The 25,882-nt window shown below is 38.8% G+C and overlaps 1 protein-coding gene across 4 annotated transcripts in view; it reads right to left on the bottom strand.

The window, feature by feature from the left end:
• Nucleotides 1-12,831, bottom strand: part of MTF2 (metal response element binding transcription factor 2) — a 92,583-nt gene extending 79,752 nt beyond the window's left edge. For all 4 annotated transcript variants that reach the window (XM_055401702.2, XM_055401704.2, XM_055401701.2 and 1 more), the window contains exon 1: nucleotides 12,562-12,831. In XM_055401702.2, the coding sequence (XP_055257677.1) occupies nucleotides 12,562-12,566 (5 nt within the window). In that variant the 5' untranslated portion in view covers nucleotides 12,567-12,831. The remainder of the gene's footprint in view (nucleotides 1-12,561) is intronic.
• Nucleotides 12,832-25,882: the final 13,051 nt, after the last annotated feature.

The following is a 25,882-nucleotide window of genomic DNA, read 5'->3' as shown; positions in this document are numbered from 1 at the left end:
TGGTGGTCCACTGCCTAAGACTCTGCACTTCCAATGCAGGGGACCCGGGACTGATTCCTGGTCAGGAAACTAGCCACAATTAAGAGTTTGCATGCCACAACTAAAGATCCCACAACCTGCAACAAAGATCAAAGATTCCACATGTGGCAACTAAGACTCAGTGCATCTAGCTAGCAAATAAAGTCTAAAAATATACACAGAAAAAAATAAAAATGTTGCATCCAAAAACTGAAAGCATGATGATGTAAAAAAGGAACAATCAGTCCACAAACAAGCTCCTAGAAATTAAAAATAAGATTTAAGAAAAAGTTAATTGAACAGGAAAAATAGGTTAATGAAAATATTCCAGAATATTGGGGAGTGAGGGTGGAGGAGAGAGTAAATGATCAAGAAAATGGACAATATAAAAGAAAAGAGGCCATCAACCAAGAGACAATGCACAGGACAAAAAAAATTTTTTGACCCATGTGGATATATATTTTCATCTCTAAAAATCAGATCTACTTTCATGTCAATGTAGAGCAAAAACCATCACAATATTATAAAGTAATTATCCTCCCATTAAAATCAATGAACTTTTAAGAATGACAAAGACCCCTTCCCCCCAAAAAAATCAGGTCTACTCTATATACTGGGCTTCCCTGGTGGCTCAGAGGTTAAAGCGTCTGCCCCCAATGCGGGAGACCCGGGTTCGATCCCTGGGTCGGGAAGATCCCCTGGAGAAGGAAACGGTAACCCACTCCAGTATTCTTGCCTGGAGAATCCCATGGACGGAGAAGCCTGGTAGGCTACAGTCCACGGGGTCGCAAAGAGTCGGACACGACTGAGCGACGGAACGGAACGGAACTCTATATACTGCTCTGTATAAAAAAAAACTGCCTTAAAAAAAAAAAAAAATTTATCAGTAATTTGAAACATCTTTTCCTATCTAGAAATACATTTCCACAGCACTTAATTAATTTTTGTTAGTTAACATTTATCTTTCATTGAGATCCAACTGACATATGCTATACTAGTTTCAGGTATACAATATGATTTGATATTTGTATAGATTTTGAAATGACAATAAAGTTTAGTTTAACATCAGTTAGCAATAAGTTAACATCAGTCACAATCTTTTTTCTTGAATGAGAACCTTTAAGTTCTACTCTCTTAGCAACTTTCAAATATGCAATACAGCATATTAATTATAGGTCACTATGCTGTACATTATATCCCCAAACTTTATTTTATAACTGGAAGTTTGTACCTTGTGACCTCCTTCACCCATTTTGTCCAACCCACACCCATAGCCCACAACTCTGGCAACCACCAATCTGTTCTCTGTATCTATGAGCTTAGGTTTTTTGGTTGCTATTGTTGTTTTAGGTCATACAATATCTGTCTTTCTCTGACTTATTTCACTAAGCACAACGCCCTCAAGATCCAATCATTATGTTGTCACAAACTGCAAGATCCCATTCTTTTTAATGGCTGAATATTTCATTATACACACACCTACACAACCCTACCTCATTTTCTTTATCCATTCATCCATTGATAGGCACTCAGGTTGTTTTCAAGTCTTTGCTATTATAAATATAATGCTGCAATGAACATGGGAGGTATATACAGTTGACCTCTGAACAAGTTGGGGGTTAGAGGCACCAACCAGCCCCCACACCAATGCACAGTCAAAAATCTGAGTGCTCCTATCTCTGACTCAAAAACAAAGGAACTGATAACTCAAAGTCAGTAAGCTGAAATAGCCTTGGATAGAATTATAATCAAATTCTAGTTCATCTGACTCCACATTTTGTGATCTCTAATAAAACAAACTTTCCCCCAACGTTTAAAGATCTATAAAGTGAAAATACATTATATTTATTTATACATATTTATTTACTGAAAAAAATCCACATATAGGTGGAATCCACACTCTTCAAACCTGTGTCCTTTTAGGTCAACTGTGTACCTTTTCGAATTACTGCTCCCATTTTCTTGAAATAAATACCCAGAAATGGAGTTGCTAGATCATATGGTAGTTCTGTTTTCAATTTTTTGAGGAACTTTCATACTGTTTTTCGTAGTGGCTGCACCAATTTACATTCCCACCAACAGTGCACAAGGATTCCCTTTCTCTACACCCTCACCAATACTTGTTATTCATCTTTTTGGTAACAGTCAATCTAACAGATGTGAGGGATTATTTTTTAAATAATAATAAAAGAAAATCTGAAAAGACCCTGATGCTGGGAAAGACTGAAAGCAGAAGGGGACGACAGAGGATGAGATGGTTGGATGGCATCACCGACTCAATGGACAGGAGTTTGGGTAAACTCCAGGAGTTGGTGATGGACAGGGAGGCCTGGCATGCCGTGGTCCATGGGGTCGCAAAGAGTCGAACACGACTGAGCGACTGAACTGAACTGAAAGGAAATTTCCCAAGGTGTAAAAAAGACAGAAATCTTCAAAATGATAAGACTCTCAAGGTACCGATTTTCAAAAACCCTAAATTCACATGAAACTGCGTAACAATGAAAACAGAAGACACAATAAACTTCCAAAGAGAAAAATCAAGTTACTTAAAAAAGAATGAGAATCACAATTAGACTTAGGAGAAACAGTAGATTCTCTAAGACAATGGATTGCTTCAAAATTGTGAAGAAAAATAATGTTCAAACTAGAATCCCAATCAACCAAACTAAATTTGAAAAACTGAAGGCATATAAAATAAATGTTAAGATCTTAAACCAAGATTTGAGGATTTGGCTCTAGTAAAGTGAGAAAATATCCTTTAATAAAGAAAAATCATGGGATACAAGAAACAGTACACCCAACCCAAGAGAGCAACATAGAGAATCCCTATAATGGTAGCCATGAAAAAAATCTAGAGAGCAACCAGTCTGGACTACAAAAAGGAAAAAAAAAAAAAATTAAGACTGAAAAGGAATGTCAAGATAACAAAAATTAAGCAGTGGAAGGAGGAAGAGAAATCAAAGCAAAGGAAGGGACTTTTTAACTTGCCTTACAGTAGAGGAATAAAGTCTAAAGCTGATAGAATATGAAAGAAGGTTTTAAGTTTAAAGAACTAACCAACAGAAAACCCAAAACTGGAAAGAAGAAAAGAGATGTAGGGCATAAGTGAACTGAATCTTTACAACAGGAATGTCTTTATCCAGCAAAATGTCTAAAGGGAATAAATCAAATAGTATAAAAAGTATCATTTAGCATTATGGAAATAATGAGCAGAACAAAGGAATGTAACACCTAAAAAGAAAGCAATTCCCTCACAAAACAGAACTCAGAAGGCCTGAAGACTGTAGCTTTTGATTTTAAATCCTTCTGTTTCTGTACTCTGATACTTTTAGTCAACTACATGCATTACCCAACTAAAGGAAACTTTAAAGTGTTTAGCATAAATGAAAAATAAACTTAGAAATAAAGCAATGAGACTTTAAAAAGCATTTTTGGTAGCTGTCAAGGTGACAGATGACTTTTTAAAGTTTTTTTCCTATATAAATTTTCTACAAGTATATATATATAATATCTAATAATAAAACTAAATGAGAGCTGAAGTTGAAACTATTTTTCCAAAGAGTTTGACTACATAGAAAAGAGAAGGCTACAAACATCTGGATGAGAATACAAGGTTAAGGTGAATGCCTTTTTCTGTTTTTAAGTATGAAGCGTCTGGACCATTTTTCTAATATAAAAGGAGACACCAAAAGATAACTGAAAACACAAGTCAGAGAAATTTAATCTTTAAGGGAAAGACTAGCCTTGAATCAAAAAAGATACATTTCTTCTGATGTGAGGATGGGTACACTTACAGTTAAGCTGGTAGATATGAAAGGCAGAAGTTGAAGCAGGTCATGTTTGAGAGCCTCAAGTTTCTTCCAAGAATTGACAAAAATCTGCCTAAGGAGAGGTGGTTAGGAATGCTAATCACCATGCAATGCATAAAACCAGCCTAACTCCCTAAAGAAACAGTAGATTGGAGTAGAAAGTCTCAAGATATGGTCGGTCCCTAGGGATCTATAAGGTCTACAAAGTCATAGCTAGTTTCAAAATAATATTAAGACATATTTGCCTTTTTCACTCATCCTCTCACAACTGTAGGGTGGAATTTTCCAGAGGCTAAATGCTATGTGATGATTTCACTCTTAAGACTAATGCAGTATATACATAAGTATTCTCATTTTTTAATTTCCTTAGTTTTAATTTATAATCAGTAAATATTAAGAGATGACTCTTGAAAAATTTTTTGTAATTCTCAATAATTAAGAGTGCAAAGGGGGGACATTTCCCTGGTGGTTCAGTGATCAAGAATCCACCTTCCAATGCAGGAACTTGGGTTCCATCCCTGGTTGGGGAGCTAGGATTCCACATGACTCAAGGCAACTAAACCCTTACACTGCAACAGAGAGCCCCTGAGCCATGCCTCAACTAAGACCCCATGCTGCCAAAAATAAACAAATATTTTTTAAAGGGGGGAGGGAGTGTAAAGGGCTCCTGAGACCAAAAAATTTGAGAATCACTGCACCAGTGAATACTACAAGAATATTCTAAATTTTTAATCTTTTCAAATGACCACTTTTGTTTGTTCCTCTCTAAATGAACAGCAAAAACTCTTGAAACAAAAAAAAGAAAAAACATTATATTCTGCAGTCTGTTTTTGAAAAAGAAAAATCTAAGAGATAGATTTAGACATAAAGTGGAAAATACTGTGAGAACTAGAAAAAACATAAATGAGGACACTCAGAAAAACTTGATTTGAGGAAGGATTCAATTCCCCTTGACAATTCTCATCAACCTAAAAGAAAGTCAGTGCCCACTGTTTTCATTATAATCTAGAACCTTATTTTAGTTAAGAAGTTCCTAGCAGGTCATTTACTTCATAGTTAATGAAAGGAAAAAAAAAAAAACACCTCCTTGTAATACCCCTAAATAAGTGGATGATCTAGCCTCTGTTTAAATGTTTCCCTGAAAAGATAATTCTCTAATTCATAGCACCTAAATGCAATTTTACAAAACATTTAACAGTTCACAAAAGTCCCCAGTCTACAAAGTTCCATTAACTACTTTATTAACCTCTTAAAGTATTTTAAATGAGTATGATGTAACTACTTTATTAACCTCTTAAAGTATTTTAAATGAGTATGATGGAAACAGTACTAAAATATTTTTCAAGTAGGAAAAACATGTCTATTATTAGTCTTCCCTTTGTAAGCTCTTAGTAATGTTTTAAGAAGAACTGCTAAGTTTCTAAACTGATCCCAGAACAAAATTCAGTACTTCTTAACCCTGGCTGCAAAACAAAATCAAGTGGGAAAAATTTTTAAACACAAAAACATACAAAAGCTTGCACCAAATTTCTCAAATCAGAATCTCCAGGGTGTGAGTTCTAGGAAACTGGTCTTTGTTTTGGTTTTTCAGTTCTATGGGTGCTTATCTAACGTGAGTTAGCAGCACTGGTCAACCCAAAATACCAAGAGCTGGTATTTTTCAAATTTTAATACATTTTTTAAAAAATTCAACATTCGGTTCATTAACACTTCTAAAAATATTATACTCAACAGGGTACATGGCAGTTTAGCTAACATGTTTGAAATCATATTTATGAATAGGGCAAAATAAATTATTCATTATTTGACATACTCATCATCTGGAGAGGAAAGTTGCAGAGGGTGTTTTTAATGTATCGGTTTCATCATAGGTATTTCTCTTGTTCTTTACAACTCTTCAGGAAAAAGATTTTGGAAAATAATACTAAACAATTACATTGCACCTAGAATTTTTAAAGCACTTTCTCCTTTATTTTCCTTCTTGACCCTCCCAGCAATTCTGTAAATAACACATGTGGGTAACATCCCTTTTTCACAAGTGGAGAAACTAAAACTGCTGCAGAGTTAGTAGATTAAACAAAAACCCAAATCTTCTGAGTGTACAGTCAGTACTTTCCAGTAGACAACTGTGTCTTTCCACCTCAACCCCCCACTACAACCTAAAAAAATTGTGGGAGCTTTACCTGCAATATAAAGTTCACTAATAGTTGACTCACTGGAAAAGACTCTGATGCTGGGAAAGGTTGGGGGCGGGAGGAGAAGGGGACGACAGAGAATGAGATGGCTGGATGGCATCACCAACTCTGTGGACATGAGTTTGAATGAACTCCGGGAGCTGGTGATGGGACAGGGAGGCCCGGCATGCTATGATTCATGGGGTCGCGGAGAGTCGGACACGGCTGAGCGACTGAACTGAACTGAATCAGAGTAGAGAAAAACAAAAGTTGACTATTTTTAGAACCTGACCAACTGAAACCAAACCAAATTTGACCTCATCTTGCTATGCCTGATTTGGTCCATTTTTGTCCCCCTAATTTTTATTTTTTAATCAAACATTTTAGTTTGAGATAATTGTATTTTACAAACAGCTGTAAGAAATAATAGATTCTGTGTAACTCTTATCCAATGGTAGCATCTTTGAAAACTGCAAATATCACAAGCAACAATATTAACATCAATACAGTCAAGATACTAATATTTCCATCATCACAAGGATCCCTCACATTACCTTGTTCCCCTAATTTTTACATCCTCATCTTAGGGAACATTTGGAAGTAAACGTGCTGGAGTTCACGGGGCCACAAAGACTGAGTGACTGAATGACAACTCATTAAGTCCCTACTCAGTTTTATCCATTCAAAGTCAGAACTGACTTCACAAGCCATTAAAAAAAACCTTTATGTTACACTCTTAAAGTGTTGGTTAGGACTGTCACCACATAATGTTAAGATTCTTAAGCCACTACTATAATATTTCTTGTAGAATGGGATTTTTCAACTGTAACTGCAGTTACAATTTTATGAAACAAAAATTTTAACAGATATGCATACTGCCAAGATTCCAGTATTTATATTAGGTGAATTATATAAAGTGAACTGTAATTAAGGAGAGGGAGGAGCCTGAGAAAGGCTACATGTGAGCTTCCTAGAAAGAAAAAAATATGATACCATGATAGAATATATACAATTATATCCACTTGTCAAAACTGTACTGGAATTAGGGAATGGTTTCTTAGGTATGACATCAAAAGCACAAGCAAGGGACTTCCCTGATAGCTCAGTGGTCAAGAATCCAATGCAGGAGGCATGCGTTTGATCCCCCATCCAGGAAGATCCCACATGGTGCAGAGCAACTAAGCCCAAGCGCCACAACTACTGAGCCAGCACTCCAGAGGCCAGAAACCTTACATACCTAGCCCACATGCTGCAACTACTGAAGCCCAGGTGCCCTAGAGCCCATGCTCGGCAAGAGAGGCCACCACAATGAGAAGCTGGCACACCTATCCAGAGAAAAGACTGAGCAGCAATGAAGACTCAGCACAGCCAAAATAATAATAACAAAAAAAATGCACACAAGCAAAAAAGAAAAAGGGGATAAATCAAACATCTTCAAAATTGAAAACTTCTGTGCTTCAATGGACAGCATTAAGTGAAAAGACAACCCACAGGAGGTAATTCTACATCATACATTTGATAAGGGACTTGGATTCAAAATATACAAAGAATGCTTACAACTCTCACTAAAAAGAGAATCCAATTTTTTTAAATAGGCAAAGGACCTGAATAGGCAGTTATTCAAACAAGATATACCACAGCCCAAATAACTACAGGGTTTAAAATATGCAACAGCATTAGCCATCAGGGTAATGCAAATCAAAACCACAATGACATGATACAGGATGCTCAGGGCTGGTGCACGGGGATGACCCAGAGGGAGGATAAGGGAAGGAGGGAGGTGGAAGGGGGGTTCAAGAAGGGGAACACATGTACACCCGGGGCGGATTCATGTCAATTTATGGCAAAACCAACCACTACAATATTGTAATTAGCCTCCAATAAAATTAAATTAAAAAACAAAACAAAACCACAATGAGATACCACTGCACACCCAGTAGGATGGTTATAATCAAAAAGACAGTATAAGCAAAGATATGGAGAAAATGGAACCCCTGCAGTTGCCGGTGAGGCTATAAGAGAGTCCAGGGCCTTTGGAAAATGGTTTGGTGGCTCCTCAAAACTTTAAACACAGAGGTATCATCTGACCCAGTAATTCCACTCATAGCTATATACCTAAAAGAAATGGAAGTACATGTCCATACAAACCCTGCATATGTATGTGTACAGTAGCATTATTCATTAATAGTCAAGAAGTGGGGATAAAACGACGTCAATGAACTGATGAATGAATAAACAAAACAAACTGTAGTATGTCCATACAAAGAAATACATTTTAACCATAAAAAGGAAGTACTGACTACAAGTGCTACAACATGGATGTACCTTGAAAATATTACAATAGGTGAAAGTAGCCGAACACAAAAGGCCCCAAAAATGTATGATTCCACTCATATGAAATGTTCAAAATAGGCAAAATACAAACACAAAAAGTAGATTAGTGGTTGTCCAGGGTAGGGGTAGGGAAGAATAAAGAGTGACTACTAATGAATACAGACTTTCATTTTGGGGTAAGGAAAACGTTTTGAAATTAGATAATGGTGATGGCTGCACAACTCTGAATATACTAAAAATCACTGAATTATAAGTTAAAAGGGTACACACATGTGAATTATGTATGTGTGCATGCTAAGTCACTTCAGTCGTGTCCAACTCTTTGCAACCCTGTGGACCGTAACCCCCCAAGCTCCTCTGTCCATGGGATTTCCCAGGCAAGAATACTGAAGTGGGTTGATTTTTCCTCCTCCAGGGGATCTTTCCAACCCAAGTATCGAACCCACATCTCCTGAGGTTCCTGCACTGCAGGTGGACTTTTTACCACTGAGCCACCAGAGAAGCTCAAAATGCTACCTCTCCCTTATGACTGAGTGCCTGCCCGCTAAGACGCTTCAGTCATGTCTGACTTTTTGCAACTCTTTAGACTGTAGCCCACCAGGTTTCTCTGTCCATGGGATTCTCCAGGCAAGAATCCCATGGATTCTTGTTGCCATACCCTCCTCTGGGTAATCTTCGCAACCCAGGGATAAATCCATGTCTCTTATGTCTCCTACATGAGCAAGCGGGTTCTCTACCACTACCCCACCTGGGAAGCTTCCAGGTATATGTATATACAAATATAAAACATGCATTATATCTCAAGCTATTAAAGTGTAGAGTTAATACCTGCATTTCAATATGTATAAATTTTCCATCAAAAAGCTCATTATACTTCTGTTCACTTTGTATATGTTTGAAATTTTATGTGAAAAAATAACAAATTATTTTAAATAGCAAAGTAAACTAATTTTCCTAAAATCCGTTTCTGTTGTTTTTGACAAAAGAAAAAGAATCTTGTATCTTAAAAAAGACAAGAGACATTGCTACCTTCATTATTCTTTTGCAATGCTGTATGAAAACAGATATATGACAGAAGACATGGTGTGTGCAAAAATGAAGATTCAGTTCAGTTCAGTCACTCAGTCGTGTCCGACTCTTTGCAACCCCATGAACCACAGCACACCAGGCCTCCCTGTCCATCAGCAACTCCCGGAGTTCACTCAAACTCATGTCCATCGAGTCGGTGATGCCATCCAGCCATCTCATTCTCGGTCGTCCCCTTCTCCTCCCACCCCCAACCTTTCCCAGCATCAGAGTCTTTTCCAGTGAGTCAACTCGTCGCATGAGGTGGCCAAAGTATTGCAGCTTCAGCTTTAGCATCAGTCCTTCCAATGAACACCCAGGATTGATCTCCTTTGGAATGGATATTACTTCACCTTAAAAAGGTACAAAGAGAATGTGAATGCCCTCAATTCAAAGATAGTTCCTTACCCTCGGGTTCGTGTGGTTTCCATGGTTAATGGGTGTGACAATTCCTAATAAACAGATGCAATACTGTGCTGTCCCATACAGCAGTCGCATATGGCCATTTTAATTTTAGTTTAAATGAAGTATATTAAATTATAAATTCAATTATCAGCCTCACCAGTTACATTTCTAGTGTTCACCACATGGGCCTACGGCTACCATACTGGATACAGCAGATATAGACAGCTGCTATCACTGCAGAAAGTTCCATTGGAGAAAACTACTCGAACACATTAAAAACATCCACAGAGAAACTATCATAGTCCAATTTAGGGTTGTTATACTGTATTTTGGGCTTCCCAGGTGGCACTAGTGGTAAAGAACCCACCTGCCAATGCAAAAGATGTAAAAGATGCAGGTTAGATCCCTGGGTCAGGAAGATCCCCAGAAAGAGAACACGGCAATTCACTCCAGTATTCTTGCCTGGAGAATCCCATGGACAGAGGAGTCTGGCAGGCTCCAGTCCAAATGGTCACAAAGATAGGGACAGGACTGAAACAACTTAACACCCACACACATATTGTATTTTGCTACAAGAAACAAATCTTGAAGAACAGGGAAAACAAAGCATACTATATCAACAAAGAAATATCATTCATGGAAGTTTAGACTAACTAAAGCTACAGTAAATTTTACTTTCAGAACGACCAAGCTACAGATGTTGGCCTTGGCAACTGCTCAGAGGCAAATTTCCCCATCTGTTAAACTAGATGATCACTATACTGCCAGTTTCCTAAAGTCAGTTGTAAAGATTATGCTGAAATATAAAGCAAAGTATCCTTTCAGTCAAAGATCTAATGAAAAGGTCTATTTATAATCCATGACATCAAAGAGTTTATGACCCATAGCAAAATACACAGAATAAAATTAATTTCCTAATTGAGTTCTGAGGTAACAGGCATAATTAAAAGCATAATTAAATATTGTTTTATCTAGATATAATGTTTAGCCAGATGATTTCTATACTTTTACTTCTAAAACTGTGAGTACACTTCATCCCAGTACGTACAGATTTCGTTAATGCCCACTGACATGAATGTGCAGTATCAGGAAACAGGTGCACTTAATTCAAATATTTTAAAATATTTTTAGCACTTAAAAAAAATGGAGGTGAACAAATTTAAAATGTGAATTCAAATAGATTTTTATATTTAGAAACCTAAAAAAAACATAAACAAAAAGCTTCACCTCATATTCCCTTCCCAAGTTATCACTACAAACGCTTGGAGGGTGAACAACATTTCAAATATCAAGGGATTGAAGCGGGGGCTCCGCATTGCAGGCGGATTCTTTACCAGCTGAGCTCCCAGGGAAGCCCCAAGAATACAACAGAAATTTAAAATCAGCTATTTCCTTGCCAAAACTACTGGGCATTTAAAGCTTAGTCAAAACAGTTCCATTTAAAGCATTTCAAACCTACAAAAAGATCACTCAATAATTAACGTACACTTTATTTTATCCACAATAAATATTTTTAAATGCACGTCTTTGCAATCCACTGCCAAAGAAAGAAATTCTCAAGAATGAAAACATGGAAACTAAAACCAACCTACAGCCAAGGTGTACAGAAGGGTCACCTGGAATCAATCTGAAGGAGAAAGTTACTACTACCGGAGCATCTGGAGTCAAATCAGGCACTATATACATATTTCTAGTTCTATACTGACCTCACATGGTGCTTTCTGACATTATACACAGGCCTACCTAGGTTTATATATTTGAATTAGTAAATGGATTCTATCTGCATCCAAAGTTAAATGTTTTAAAAAATACAAGAGCATTTCATACCCCTTTTCCCATTGTTCTCGAACACTTACAGTTGTTCAAATCACCCCGATAAATCCATCTCATCTGTTCCCTCTAGTTGCTTCCAAAGAAAAATTCTAACAACCGCGGACGCCAGATTGTAAAACACACAGTTAAAGAGTTCTGGCACTACTAAAACATGTTAAGAAATCTTGGCAAATTAGTTAAAATCTCTTAAGCCGTAATTACCTCAGTTGTAAAGGGAATACAATAATACCAATCTACATCCGAGCAGGCATTAAGAGTTAGATTTAATTAAACAGAAGAATTGCCTCAGATTTTTGGTGGGCTCCGAATATAAGGTACCTCTCGCCCATCTCACACTTTTCCTTCCACTTCTTCCCTTTAAGTTTGCAGGGTTTGCCCTCAGGCTCTACTTAGTGTTCCCCTTAACCTCACACTCCATCCTGTCCTCCTACTCTATCCCCATACTCCAATTCCATACAATTTCACCATCCTCCCGTTTCAAGCGGTTACTTCCCTTTGCGCCCTCTAAGGTCCCAGACAACCCCTTCACTCTGGTCCCCACATCTCCCTCAGCCCCCATTTCCTAACGGCTCCTCCCCTCGGTTCCCCACCCCGTCATCACCAGGTTCATCCTGCCCCTCCAACCGTCTCCCGCCCCCAGGTTCCTTCCTGCCCCTCCAAACACAGCTTCCCCGTCTCAACGTTTCATCTTGTTCCTCCAACCGACTTCCCCCAATGCCCGGCTCGCTCCTTAGTCCCTATTTTCTCCAATACCCAACTGACTACTCCTTTCCATCCATTCTTTTCAAGGCACCCCCATACACATACTGGAGCCCCCACCCCCACCTTGAGCCTCCATCTTTCCCTTTTGCTTCCTTTCTTCCTCCTCCCCACCCCCTCCACCTCCTCCGGAAGAGCCTGGTTCCCAGGCCAAGGTCTCTCACCTCATTCGGTCACTTCAGTGGTGCCAACCGCTTCATACAGGAAAAAACAACCAATCACGGCCCCGTGGGCGCTTCCCTTGCGAGTCCGAGCACTTACTAGGCACCCGCCCCACCGGGCACCCCGCACATACACACGCACAAACCGAGGTCCTGGGGACGAGGGTTGGGGAGGGGTAGAGTGAGCGTTCTTACACCGGCCTCAAACACAGCCCACTTCGCTACAACCCTTCGCCATTTTGGTTTCCCGCGGACTGCCGGTGCATTCTGGGAGAGCGGAGCGCCTCGGGTGCCGAATGGCAGCTCTCCAGAGCCGCGAGGGGGCGGGGACTGCGGGGCGAGCGCGGAAGAACACCGCGCTCTGCGTCCGCGGCTAGGCCTGAACAAAGAAGGACTCTTTGACTTTGAGGTGGACTAAGTCCTTCCGCCGCCGGCGCTAACACAATAGTGAGCGCTGATCTCTGGTCTGTCGGCTGTCCTGCGGCTGTTTCTGTTAGAGAGGGGAGCTTGTGTTCAACTCTCACGTTGCATGTTCTGTTCCTGACAAATGGGACGGTACCCCTTATGTCTTGCCCTGCCAATTTTCTTTCTATGGAGAAAATCTCTTACCTTCATCCTGAGGCCTGTTCGAATTTCATTCAGCGGGGATGAGGCCCGGGACGTCAGAATCACATTTTGTTCGGCGATTATTGTCCAGCTCCAACTTCCTTCCTATCAGAAGATTTTCACACTTTTTTCCCTGACGATGAAAGATTTCTCTGCTTATCTGCTTTGCAGATCCTCACTAATTGTGATGAAATCTGAGAATAATTTCGTCCTAAGTGGTTTATTTTGGGAATATAAAACTTTTGTACTAGAGCGGACCCTTAGCCTACGAATATTCTGCTGCAGAGGTCCCAAGTGACAGAGAGTGAATGCTTGTCTCTGTGACTTCTACTTAGATAAAACCCAACTCCTCTTAATAGCCACATTTGGTACCTTTGTTTATAACTGTCAAAATACTCTAAAAAATCATTTTTAATTTTTGTCTCATTACTTCACAGGGATGATTAGTACCATGTCTTCCCGTCTAAGAAGACAGCCTCAATCTATCTGCTACCTTTCAAGTTTCACTTTTATGATAACCTATTTTCTTATAAATTTGTCTTCAATCCCCTTCACACTTTTGGTTGAATAGAGTTTAACTTTAAAAAAAAAAAAAAGGTATACTTGCTGTGCTGCTAAGCCTAATCACACAACATCGGTTTTAGAGAACATCTGGTCTAAATTCCCATCAACAATTCTCTCAAGTGGTCATCAAGCCTCAGCTTCAACATCTTTAGTGGTTCAGTACCTCAGAGGCAGTCATTTAGATTTCACAAACGCTAATAATTAGAAAGTCCGTCCTTTTATAAATGTACAATCTGCCTTCCTATAATTTCCACTTACTGGTCTAACTTTTAGCTTCTTTAACCACACAAAAGTGTTCTGATCTTTTATACATTAGAGAAGTCAACAATGCCTATCTTTCTGGGAAAAAAAGGTTTGCTTTTTCCCTATGTAAACATATGAGTACAAAAGTGCAATCATTCCATTTTAGAAAGCCAGGTGCTCAGGGAATCAAGGGCAGTGAGGGAGTCACAATAAAATGCAAAGAATTTCTGTAACTGTGGTCTCAGAAATTACTAAGTAAGCAATGTGCCATGGATTAGAACCTTAAGAAGAAACAAATGTGGAACCTCTCAAAAGTACAAAGCAAAACAACTCCAGTTCAAGTAAACCGTACTCTTTATTGTTATTATTTCTCTGATGGTCATACGGGTTGCTCACAAAAATTCTGGTTCTCCTTTCTTACAGACACAGAGCAAAATTGCATTTTATTGCACCTAGAGTTAGGTATGGCTGTGTAACTCATTTTTACCAATAAAATGGAAGAGAAAATCAATCACTTTCTAGGAATATCTTTCATTTTGGGTCCCTAAATGGAAACAGCAGAGACTAACATTGTGCAACCATCACCACAATCAAGTTTTAGAAGATTTTCATCACCCTAAAAAAATTTATTATGCCCATTTATAATCAATCCTTGTTCCAGCTCCTAACCCCAGGCAATCTGTTATCTGTACCTGTAGATTTGCTTTCTCTGGCCATTTCATATAAATGGACTCATGCAATGTGTAGTCTTTTGATCTGACCTCTTTCACTCAGCACAATGTTTCTGAGGTTCATCCACATTGTACCATGTGTCCCTAGTTCCTTTCCTTTCTATTGTTGAATAGTATTCCACTGTATGGATGTATTCTATTTTGTTATCCATTCACCAGTTTGGGGCTACTATGAATAATCTACTATGAATGTTTGTGTACAACTCTTCTGTAGACACTTGTTTTTGTTTTTCTTTGATAGATTCCTACAAGTGGAATTGCTGCAGTGTATAGTCAGTTTATATTAAACCTTTTAAGATACTGCCAAACTGTTTTCCAAAATGTGAGCAGGAAAAGTGTGTGGGAGGGTTCTGCTTTCTTCACATATTCACCAGTATTTGTTATTGTTTATCTTTTTTATTTTACTCTTCCAGAGGGAATGAAGTAGTTTCTCATGATTTCAATCTGAATTTCCCTAATGACTAATGATGTTGAGCATCTCTTCATGTGCTTATTAGTCCTTCTTACATCTTTTTTTGGTGAAGCATGTATTCAAATCTTTTACCCACTTTTTAACTGTATTGTCTTTTTTCAAGTTATAAAAAGTCTATATATATCCTGGATACAAGTCCTCTATCAGATACATGATTAGCAAATTTTTTTCCCAGTCTATGGTTTGTCTTTTCATTTTCTTAATGGTATCTTTTGAAGCACTGCTGCTGCTGCTAAGTTGCTTCAGTCGTGTTCGACTCTGTGCGACCCCATAGATGGCAGCCCACCAGGCTCCCCCGTCCCTGGGATTCTCCAGGCAAGAACACCGGAGTGGGTTGCCATTTCCTAAGTTTCTTAATTTTGATGAAGTCAGTGTACCTTTTTTCGATGCCATATACTTTCTGTAAAAGTTTTATTTATTTTTTTAGTTGAAGGATAATTGCTATACAGAATTTTGTTGGTTTCTGCCAAACATCAACATAAATCAGCCATAGGTATAAATATGTCCCCCCATCTTGAAACTCCCTCCCATCTTCCTCTTTATCTCACCCATCTAGATTCTTACAGAGCCTCTGAGTTGCCTGAGTCATACAGCAAATTCCCATTGGCTATCTGTTTTACGCATGGTAATATAAGTTTTCCATGTTATTCTCTCCATACATCTCACCCTCTCATTCCTTCTTCCCGCCCCCATGTCCATAAGTCTGTTCTCTGTGTTTGTGTCTCTATTGCTGCCCTGCAGAAAATTTCATTAGTTCCATCTTTCTGGATTGCATATATATGCATAGTATATGATATTTATCTTTCCCTTTCTGACTTACTTCACTCTGTATAATAGGCTCTGGATTCATCCACCTCATTAAAACTAACTCAAATGCATTCTTTATGGATGAGTAATATTCCATGCTGTATACTTTTGATGTTATTTCTAAGAACTCTGCCTGACCCAAGATCACGAAGATTTTCTATTATGTTTTCATCGGAAATTTTTATAGGTTTAGTTCTTACATTTAAGCCTACGATCCATTTGAGTTAATTTTTGTGTACACTGTGAGATATAGGCCTGTATTCATCTTTTTGCATGTAGATATTTAGAGATATGAACTATTGTTATATTAAGCCACTGCAATTTGGAATTGTTTGCAAACCAGAATATTTTAGTTTACTCTGACTGAAACAGTCCAGATATCTTAATATGTAACACAACTCAATAATAGCATTTAGCTCTCTACTGTATTCAAAGCCAAAAATGAAAAATACAAAAATTAAAATATTAGGTAATTCTCAAATTTTGTAAAAATTTATAATTGAAAAATCATAAGGAATGTATAAACTTAAGAGCTGTCAATTATTAGCTATTACTCTTTGTGGGGAAAAGCTAGAAGACCTTTTGCATTGTTCATTGTACAGAGATAGAAATGCAAATAACCAGAGAAGTCAAAGAAACATACCCTTATAGAGTTTGCTTTCACTGATCTGAAAAGCAAAATGGATCTGCAACTGTACTATTAGTCTTCTTTTATTAAGTTTTAAGAAGTCTTTATATATCCTAGATACATAAAAAAAGAATGTTTTTCATAATACATATAAAAATGATTTGTTAAAATTCCTTTCCTTCTTATCCAAAGCTTAAACACACAACCCACTCCAATATTCCTGTCTGTAGAATCTCATGGACAGAGGAGCCTGATGGGCTATAGTCCATGGGATCACTAAGAGTCAGACACGACTGAGCTACTAACACTTAAACGATGACAAATATAATATGAACATTACTTTTAAACTCATTTATTTGTTGTAACAATATATATAGAAAATTTAGACCTTTCATATAATACATATTAAAATATAGTGTGCCCTTTTTCAGTTTATTGCCTACCATTTCAAAATTCACCCTTTATTACATGCTTTGTGAAAATGGGTGTGGATCCTTTAAATATTTTTCCCTCACCAGCAGCACATGCACCTTCCTCAAGCTTCTCAAATTACCTTTCCCCTACTCTTACAGCTCAATTGGTAAAGAATCCACCTTCAATGCAGGAGACCGCGGTTCGATTTCTGGATCGGGACAATCCACTGGACAAGGGATAGGCTACCCACTCCCGTATTCTTGGGCTTCCCTTGTGGCTGAGCTGGTAAAGAATCCACGTGCAATGCGGAAGACCTTGGTTCAATCCCTGGGTTGGGAAGATCCCCTGGAGAAGAGAAAGGCAACCCACTCCAGTATTCTGGCCTAGAGAATTCCATGTACTGTATAGTCCATAGGGTCGCAAAGAGTCAAACACAACTGAGTGACTTTCACTCACTCACTCCCCTACCCTAATCCCAGGAGTATTTATTGTGCTTCTTTCAAGTGATACTTGTGCTGTCCTGGCAATCAAAATTTAAGGTAAGTGAAAACTGTGTGTGCAGTCAAAACAAATCATTCAATTCAGAGTCATTACGGAACCACAGATAAACCAATGGTTCAGACTCCACGCTTCTGTTGCTGGGGGCATGGACTGGATTCCTAGGGAAACTAAGGTCCTACATGCTGCATGACACAACACCCTGCCCCGCCCCCCCAAAAAAGAGTCGTAAGAACTAGGTTCCAATTCATGCTTGTGACAAACCTTGGTTATGACACAAGATTCTGAAAATGAAATCACTGAAAGCTAGGAGGAAGGGGATAAGAGAGGGAGAGAGAGAGAATTATCTGTCTTTATCTGCTTTGCTCTCCTATTTTTCCACTTAGTGTTCAAAAATACGGACAAGGTAAGAGAGACAGCATAATGTGAAAGTTGGAATAACAAAAGCAGGGACCCTGGAAGACAAAGGACCTCAGTCACTGGCTAGCCTCTCACTTTATTAGCTGAATGATCTTGGGCCAGGTTCCTAAACTCTCACAACCTGAGCTTCTTTGTCTGTTCAATGGGGAGGATAAGAATATCTACATTAAAGCTTTATCATTTGGATTAAATGAAAATATGTGTAAAAGTACTTTATTTTTTTCTCTTACACCATTTATTACATGTCTGACTCCTCTGATTCAACTGCGAACTTCTTGAGGGTAGGAGGGCATTACTATTCTTTATATTCCTATCCCTAGGAATACATCTGGACCATAGATCTATCTTTATATAAATAAAATTATAAATGGTTATTTATTTAACAGTAAATAATAGAAAAACTATGCCATACAGTATTCAGGACAGGGTACAAGCATTGATAATATATACCTACAAAGCTGGAGGGCTTAGAGTCTGGAGGTAGTGCCATTAATAAGCAACTGAGATGCAATACAAATGTACAGAAGTGTGAAAGGGTGTGATGTACGCGAGGAATGAGAACAAATTTAGTGAAACCTAGTGTGAAAGATTGAAAGATGATTGGGTCTTATTGTGAGAGACCTCATATGACAAGTGATATCAGTCAAGACTTTTTGTGATTGCAAGGGTCACGACTGTAACCAGAATAAGCCTTGGAAGAGTGGAAACCCTTGCCTTGGTATTGTCTGGAAACAGAAACTAAAAAGATAGGAGCCTCCCTATCTCTCTCAGTGTCTCTCTCAGACTATCTCTCTCAATCACCCCACCCCACCCTATCTCTGCTATCTCTCTCATTTCTTCTCCTCTCTAAATGGTGTTTCGTTTTCTTCCTCTGCAAATGGCCTTCGCTGCTTAGTGGGAAAGAGGTCTTTTAGGAAGGTTACATTTTCTATAGCAACCAGTTAAGAAAAGGGAATTTTCCTCTTCTGCCTCCTTTCCTATCCCTACTCCCCATCTTTAGAGATCCAGCCAGAAAAATACCAGGGAAGGATTCTGTTGGACAAGTCTTGGGTCACATGCCCAACCTCAACGGTGTGTCATAGGCAAGAAGATGAGATATTCAATATAAATTGGATCAATGTCCATCCCTGTAGCCAAAAAAGTGGAGTCTTATTAGCTGTCACCACAAGAGGCAGATAATTGGCCTGGGAGATAAGATGTTTTCCTAAAGAGAAGTTGCTATTTTGAGCTATCAAAGTATTTTGAATCTACTAACATGAAATGGGACCAGTCTGTTTTTCCACGTCCAGTTCTAACTGTAGCTTCCTGACCTGCATACAGGTTTCTCAAGAGGCAGGTCAGGTGGTCTGGTATTCCCATCTCTTTCAGAATGTTCCACAGTTTGTTGTGATCCACACAGTCAAAGGCTTTGGCATAGTCAATGAAGCAGAAATAGATGTTTCTCTGGAACTCTCTTGCTTTCTCCATGATCCAGCGGATGTTGGCAATTTGATCTCTGGTTCCTCTGCCTTTTCTAAAACCTGCTTGAACCTCTGGAAGTTCATGGTTCACATATTGCTGATGCCTGGCTTGGAGAATTTTGAGCATGACTTTACTAGCATGTGAGATGAGTGCAATTGTGCAGTAGTTTGAGCATTCTTTTGCATTGCCTTTGTCACCCTGCTTATTTAACTTATATGCAGAGTACATCATGAGGAATGCTGGGCTGGAAGAAGCACAAGCTGGAATCAAGATTGCCGGGAGAAATATCAATAACCTCAGATATGCAGATGACACCACCCTTATGGCCGAAAGTGAAGAGGAACTCAAAAGCCTCTTGATGAAAGTGAAAGAGGAGAGTCAAAAGGTCGGCTTGAAGCTCAACATTCAGAAAACAAAGATCATGGCATCTGGTCCCATCACTTCATGGGAAATAGATGGAAAAACAGTGGAAACAGTGTCAGACTTTATTTTGGGGGGCTCCAAAATCACTGCGGATGCTGATTGCAGCCATGAAATTAAAAGACGCTTACTCCTTGGAAGGAAAGTTATGACCAACCTAGATAGTATATTAAAAAGCAGAGACATTACCTTGCCAACAAAGGTCCATCTAGTCAAGGCTATGGTTTTTCCAGTGGTCATGTATGGATGGATGTGAGAGTTGGACTGTGAAGAAAGCTGATTGCCGAAGAATTGATGCTTTTGAACTCTGGTGCTTGAGAAGACTCTTGAGAGTCCCTTGGGCTGCAAGGAGATCCAACCAGTCCATTCTAAAGGAGATCAGTCCTGGGTGTTCATTGGAAGGACTGATGCTAAAGCTGAAACTCCAATACTTTGGCCACCTCATGAGAAGAGTTGACTCACTGGAAAAGACTCTGATGCTGGCAGGGATTGGGGATGGGAGGAGACGGGGACAACAGAGAATGAGATGGCTGGATGGCATCACCGACTCGATGGACCTGAGTTTGAGTGAACTCCGGGAGTTGGTGACAGACAGGGAGGCCTGGCGTGCTGTGATTCACGGGGTCGCAAAGAGTCAGTCACGACTGAGCGACTGAATTGAACTGAACATGAAATGGAGTTTAAACTTCCATTATTATAATAATAGTAATCCATTATTATAATAATAGTAATAATAATAATTATTATTATTGAATGTTTACCCTCTGCGAAGACATGTGAAAAAGTACTTTACATATGCTATTTTGTTTAATATTCTCAACAACCCTATGAAGCAAATATTATCAATTCCTATTTTGTAGATGAAGCAACTGAAGTACAGAGAAGTTAAGCAAATTGTCCGGGGTTGTACAATAGTAAGTGAAGATTTGAATTCTTTTTTCTTTTTTTTGGCCATGCCACACCATTTGCAGAATCTTAGTTCTCACACCAGAGATTGAACCAGGGCCACCACAGTGAAACACCAGGGAAATCCCTGAATCCAGTTTTGTTTGACTCCAGAGACCACTCTTTACCTTTTTCTGTTTTTTTCAAACTTTACATTTTTTATTTTGTATTGGGGTATAGCCGATTAACAGTGTTGTGGTAGTTTCAGGGAAATAGTGAAGGGACTCAGCCATATACATGCATACATCAATTCTCTCCCAGAAACCCCTCCCATCCAGGCTGGCACATAACATTGAGCAGAGTTCCATGTGCTATACTATAAGTCCTTGTTGGTTATCCATTTTAAATATAGCAGTGTGTACATGACCTTCCCAGTGTCCCCTAACTGTCCCCTTCCCCTGGCAACCGTAAGTTCATTTTCTGTGAGTCTCTTTCTGTTTTGTAAGTAAGTTCATTTGTATCATTTCTTTTTAGATTCCACATATACGGGATGTCATACGATATTTTTCTTCTCTGTCTGACTTCACTCAGTATGACACTCTGTAGGTGGAGTGTGTGTGTGTGTGTGTGCGCGCGCTCAGTTGTGTCCGACTCTTTACAACCCCAAGGACTGTAGCCCACCAGGCTCCTCTGTCCATGGAATTTTCCAGGCAAGAATATTGGAGTGGATTGCCATTTCCTACTTCAGGGGATCTTCCCCACCCAGGGATTGAACCTGAGTCTCTTGCATCTCTTTAATCACTCTCCTATACAGAAATAGGAGGATCATCAGAGGATATTAAATAAATAGAGCCTTTAGAAATATCTCTCTAGTAGTAGTGTGGAAATTGGATTCAATGCAGGAAATACTGCAAATTAAGAGGTCACTGCAACTGTATAAGTGAATAATGGCTGAAGATCTGAACAGAGAAGAAAGAAGAGACTTCAGAGACAGAAAGAGATACTAACAAAACTTGGCAGTCACTGGAAGAGATAGGTGAAAGAATGAACTGATTTAATGATAATCTTTGAGGTTTGTGACTTGAGTGAGAGGAGAGAGGATGACTATTTTTCTTCGTTTCTTCTTCCCTCTTCCCTTTATTTTTCCCATCTTAATTTTTGTGAAGATTGGATAAGGTGGTTGACGTTAAAATTAACAAAGATAGATAATAAAAGTTATGGAATAATTTGAGGGAAAAACTAATTAAGTTCTGAATAAGATCAGTTTAAGGTGCCCATGGGATACTAAAATGAGATGTCAAGTATGCAGCTGGAAGTGCATCTAGAGCTCAATAAAGGAGAGGGCTGATACCACATGGAAAACTGCACACTTAATCAAGCCTTGATACTCCAACCCAGTTTGCTTCCTAGCATTCTTCCCTGTTTCTCCTAATACAGAAACAAGGGCTTGGCAAAAATAGTAACTGAATCAGAATATATTTAATTACATAATCTTACGTATTCAAATTTAGTTTCACAAAATGTACACATTAAACTGGAGTATTTGAAGGGTTGCTGACAAAAGAAAACAGGCATGAATATGAATAAATAGGGTTACTTGTTGATCTTGCTTCACCATTGTCATTGGTTAATCATCATCTCTGCAGTAAGATTGTTTCTCTTCTTTATGTTCCTCTCTATTTCCTAATTTTTCTACTCTTGTAATATTTAAAAGTATATTTAAAACACCCGCAATCCCGTGATATAAGTTTCAGGTCTTGTAACCCATGAGACTATGTAGATGCAGTCAGCTATGAGTATTTGAAACACCCAGGCTGTCAAAACAGGAGCTCTTTGGGGAGCTCTCCAGGGTACTGGACTGATTCCCTTGAAATTCTGATCAGTGAGCCAGATCTTTATGTCTCTTCTGACTTACTTGTCATTGCTCTACCCTGAATCCTACCCTCTGAGCTACTGCTGTCTCAACTATGTCTTAACTGGCAACTTAGTTCTCTGGATCAGTTTCCAACAGGTTTTAGCTGTTCATTTCTTGCTGATGACTCCAGAATCTATAAAACCAGTAACTTTCTTCCCACACAAACTCATCTGTTCCATTTAGGTTGCCATTACCTTCCTTAATTTGTCTAACAAATACTCTTTACTGTAAATGGAAATGTAAAATGCAAAACTATAAAACTTCCAGAAGATAATATAGGAGAAAATCTTTGTGGTTTGACGCCAAAACCATAATCCATGAATTTAAAAATTGAGAAGCTTAACTTTAAGAAAATTAATTTCACTCTGCAAAAGACACCCTTTAAGAGAATGAAAAGGAAATTAAGGATTGGGAGAATATATTTGAAAAACATATATCCAGTAAAAAACACATCCAAAAAATACAAAGGACCCAATTAAAAATGGGCAAAAACCTAAACAGACAACTTACCAAAGAAAATATACAGATGACAAATAAAGCATATGAAAAGATGCTCAGTGTCATATGTCACTAGGGAATTGTGAATTAAAATAATGAGATACTACTATCAGAATAGTATTGATAAAATAATTGATAGTATTGAATAGATTCAACACTGAATGCTGATGAATATGTAGAGCAACAGGAACTCTTTTCATTGCTGGAGAACGATATAGGCACTTCAGAAGATAGTTGGGCAGTTTCTTACAAAACTAGATATAGTCTTACCATATGATCTAGGAATCACAATCTTAGGTATTTACTCAAAGAAATATAAATATGTCCACACAAAAACTTGCACATGAATGTTTACAGATGTTTGTTGCAAAACTATAATTAACCAACATTCCTTCAACTGGTGAATGGACAAACTATGGCACATCTATACAATGGAATATTATTCAGTGATAAAAAGAAATGCACTAGGAAGCCAGAAAGGATATGGAGGAAACTTAAATGCATATTGCTAAGTGAAAGAAGTCAGTCTGAAAATTATAAGTTCAACACTATGATATTCTGGAAAAGGCAAAACTATAGATAGTAAAAAGATCAGTAGTTGCTAGAGGTTAGGGAGGCAAGAGAGAGAGGAATGAATAGGAAGAGCACAGAGGATCTTTAGTGCATGAAAGTACTATGTATTATACTATAATGGTGGATCATGAAATTATGTAGTTGCCAAAATTCATAGAATTATACAATACAAAGAATAAACCTTAATGTCACCTATGGAGTTCAGTCAATGGTTCAATATTGTTTCATTAATTATAACAAATGTACCACACTAAAGACATAATATGGGAAATTGGGATAGGGGAGTGTGTGTGTGTGTACACTCAGTTGCCCAGTCATATCCGACTCTTTGCAACCCCATGGATTGTAACCCACCAGGCTCCTCTGTCCAGGGAATTTTCCAGACAAGAATGCTGGAACAGGTTGCCATTCCTCCTCCTGGGAATCTTCCTGACACAGGGATTGAACCCATACCTCTCACATCCCCTGCACTGGCAGGCAGATTCTCTACCACTGTGACACCTGGGAGGCCCAGGGGAGAGGGTATTATATGGTAATTCTGTACTATCTGCTCATTTTTTTTGTAAACCTAAAACTTCTAAAAATTGAAGTCTATTATTAAAAGTATTATCTAATGTCTACTATATGTCAGCCATTGCACTAGAAACTGGGATTATTGATCTTCTTGGCATTTCAATGTGGCATCTTGGGTATAAGAAGACATATTATTGAAATATTGACACTAGTATGTACTTACACACTGCTATGAATGAAAGCTTTATAGGACTATGAGAACTTTTTACCTAGTCTGGAGGTCTAGGGAAGTCTTCTTTCTCTAAGGAAGAGATGTTAGAACTAAGATCTCAAAGATGAGTAAGAGAGACTTCCCTGATGGTGCAGTGGCTAAGATTCAGCACTCCTAATGCAGGTGCCCTGGGTTTGATCCTTGGTCAGGGAACTAGATCCCACACATTGCAACTAAGAGTTCGCCTGCCACAACTAGAAAGATCTCCCATGCCATAACAAAGATCAAAGATCCCATGTGCCACAGCTAAGACACAGCACAGCCAAATAAATAAAAATTTTTAAATGGATTAATAGGAGTTAATTAGATTTGTGATTTTGTTTGTTTTTGTTTACAGTACAGGGATTTATCCCTTTTATTTATTTTCTTAGAAAAAGTCTGGTCTAAGAGAAGATTAATATATATACACTTCTTAAGAAAAACTAAGCTTCATTTTCTGTTGAGTTTGTTACCATGGAATCTGGCTTTCGAGTCATTCTATCCAGTTCTTCCTGAATATTTGTCAACACAGTCTTTTGTTCTGACTTCTTGGCTGTGCTCTGCACCCCACCAGCACCAAGGATTTCCAGGAGAGCCTGTTTTTTTTCACTCAACAGAGTAATGAAGAAACTGGCCAACACCCCTTTACTTGCTGCATTATTTTTGATGTTTGGGGTCTGACTTCTTTAGCGACATGTTTGGGGAGTCACTAGGCATGCTGGCTGGCCCTCCCCAGCCCTGTCATACCCCCACCTTTTTTTTTTTTATGAAAATGTCTCCTGAAAAGGCGCCACAAAGCACAGCCACATGTGACAACAAGGACCTCTCTCTTTGTTGCAGGCTGTTTTTGTTTGGCCACACTACACAGCATGTGGGAATCTTATTTCCCTAACCAGGAATTGAAACTGAGTCCTCGGCTGAGGAAGCACGGTCTTAACCACTGGACTACTGGACAAGTCCCTGCTTGCAGGCTGTTTTGTTGATCACATTAAAGATACCAAGACCCCATCACCAAACTGGACTCAGAACATGAACGTGCCCAACAACTCACCAAGCAGCAGGCGCCACCCAAGCTTACTACAGCCAGGAGGATTCGGACAGCCACTGCCTCTACTGGCCCGTCTCTCACCACTTCTGAGGTAAAGTCCTCAACAACCCAGTTAAGGGTCATACTTTTCCTCTTTAGGCAGCCAGGCCTAGGGTTGGAAGGCCGGGTAATGTTAACAAAGATCTCAGGCATCTGCTTCTGAAAAGATCACTATTTTCACATGCAGGGAGCCCCAGAAGCCTGGGAGACACCAGGGCCTTCAGTGGTCAGTGCACCTCTCAGGGCAGCAAAGCCAAGCTCCGACCTCATAGCTTCATTCAACTGTACCCCTCCCTACTGGGTCCCATCATGCTTTTTTTAAAAAAGATTCTGTATAAT

The sequence above is a fragment of the Moschus berezovskii genome, chromosome 4, assembly GCF_049115385.1.
Source record: "Moschus berezovskii isolate FMDL1 chromosome 4, NW_MosBer_1.0, whole genome shotgun sequence".
NCBI lineage: Eukaryota > Metazoa > Chordata > Mammalia > Artiodactyla > Moschidae > Moschus > Moschus berezovskii.
Note: the sequence above shows the minus strand (reverse complement) of the source record. Positions and strands in the feature narration are given on the sequence as shown.